The sequence below is a fragment of the Eimeria mitis genome, genomic scaffold, assembly GCF_000499745.2.
Source record: "Eimeria mitis Houghton genomic scaffold, Emh_scaff8278, whole genome shotgun sequence".
Classification (NCBI taxonomy): domain Eukaryota; phylum Apicomplexa; class Conoidasida; order Eucoccidiorida; family Eimeriidae; genus Eimeria; species Eimeria mitis.
Window position 1 is genome coordinate 1 of NW_013576082.1, and position 1,436 is coordinate 1,436.

Genomic DNA, 1,436 nt, shown 5'->3' on the forward strand with positions numbered 1-1,436 from the left:
ATATGTATATATGTGTATATATATATATATATATATATATATATTGTGTTTACTGTCTCCTTCTTCTGTCACCCCTTTCTTTCTTCTTCTGTCTCCTTCTCCCGTCTCCTTTTGTCTTCTCTTTGTGTCTCCCTTTCTGTCTCCTTTTCTGTCTCCTTTTCTGTCCCCTTTTGTCTCCTTTTTGTCTCCTTTTTCTTTCTTCGTTTCTCTTTCTGTCTCCTTGTCTCTCCTTTTGTCTCCCTGTACCTATGTTTGTCTCCTTTGTTTTTTTGTTTTTTTTTTTTTTAGCTTTGCTTTCTCTGTCTCCTCCTGTCTCCTCGTCTGTCTCTCCTTGTCTTCCTTTCTCTCTCTTTCTAGGGTTTAGGGTTTAGGGTTTAGGGTTTAGGGTTTAGGAGTGTATGTTCAGGTTTACGGGGGAGCATGTGTTGTTATGTCGCTGTTTGTATCTACCCAAACAAAAATTATTTTATATGGAGGTACTTCTTCTTTTGTCTCCTTTTCTGTCTCCTTTTGTCTCCTTTTCTGTCTCCTGTCTCCTTTTCTGTCTCCTTCTGTCTCTTCTCCTGTCTCCTGTCTCCTTTTGTCTCTTTTTCTGTCTCCTTTTCTGTCTCCCTTTGTCTCCTTTTCTGTCTCCTTTTCTGTCTCCTTTTCTGTCTCCGTTTCTGTCTCCTTCTGTCTCCTTTTCTGTCTCCTTCTCTCTCACTTTCTGTCTCCTCTCTTCTGTCTCCTTTTCTGTCTCCTTTTCTGTCTCCTTTTCTTTCTCCTCCTGTCTCCTCTAGTGTCTCCTCTTCTGTCTCCTGTCTCCTTTTCTGTCTCATTTTCTGTCTCCTCTTTTCTGTCTTCTTTTCTGTCTCCTCTCCTGTCTCCTGTCTTCTTTTCCGTCTCCTCCTGTCTCCTGTTGCCATTGATGCTGCTGCTGCTGCTGCTGCTGCTATTGCTGCTGCTGCTGCTGTTGCTGCTGCTGTTGCTGTTGCTGCAGCCAGATATTACAGGGGGGAAGTGGTATCGCTGTTTGAGTCCTTCGGTGGGTCTCCTTCTGTCTCCTTTTCTGTCTCCTTTTGTCTCCTTTTGTCTCCTTCTGTCCCCTGTCTCCTTTTCTGTCTTCTTTTGTCTCCTTTTCTGTTTCCTTTTGTCTCCTTTTCTGTCTCCTTTCTGTCTCTCCACTGTCTCCTTCTGTATCCTTCTGTCCCCTTCTGTCTCCTCCTGTCTCCTTTCTGTCACCTGTCTCCTTGCTAACCAACTCAGCTGCAAGCATTACCATAGGGTTTAGGGTTTAGGGTTTCTCTGTCTCCTTTTTTCTTTATCTCTCCTCCTTAGGGTAGACTCTTTGAGTTCTGCGCCGTTCAGCGCTTCCCTCAACCCTCCCTGGGGGCCCCATTGGGGGCCCCCCTGGGGGCCCCCATGGGGGGCCCCCTGGGGGGGCCCCCAGGGGGGCC

General features: G+C 46.2%; 2 protein-coding genes across 2 annotated transcripts; both read right to left on the bottom strand.

Annotated features, from left to right (window-relative positions):
• Positions 1-461: 461 nt before the first annotated feature.
• EMH_0094440 (uncharacterized protein) lies at positions 462-905 on the bottom strand (the record flags this gene model as incomplete). Its single annotated transcript, XM_013502096.1, has 1 exon — positions 462-905. The coding sequence occupies one exon, from the start codon at positions 903-905 to the stop codon at positions 462-464; it is 444 nt and encodes a 147-aa protein (XP_013357550.1).
• A 26-nt stretch (positions 906-931) lies between these two features.
• Positions 932-1,255, bottom strand: EMH_0094450 (uncharacterized protein; the record flags this gene model as incomplete). The annotated part of the gene is made up of 1 exon (XM_013502097.1): positions 932-1,255. One exon carries the CDS (start codon positions 1,253-1,255, stop codon positions 932-934), a length of 324 nt encoding a protein of 107 aa, XP_013357551.1.
• Between the last annotated feature and the right edge of the window lie 181 nt (positions 1,256-1,436).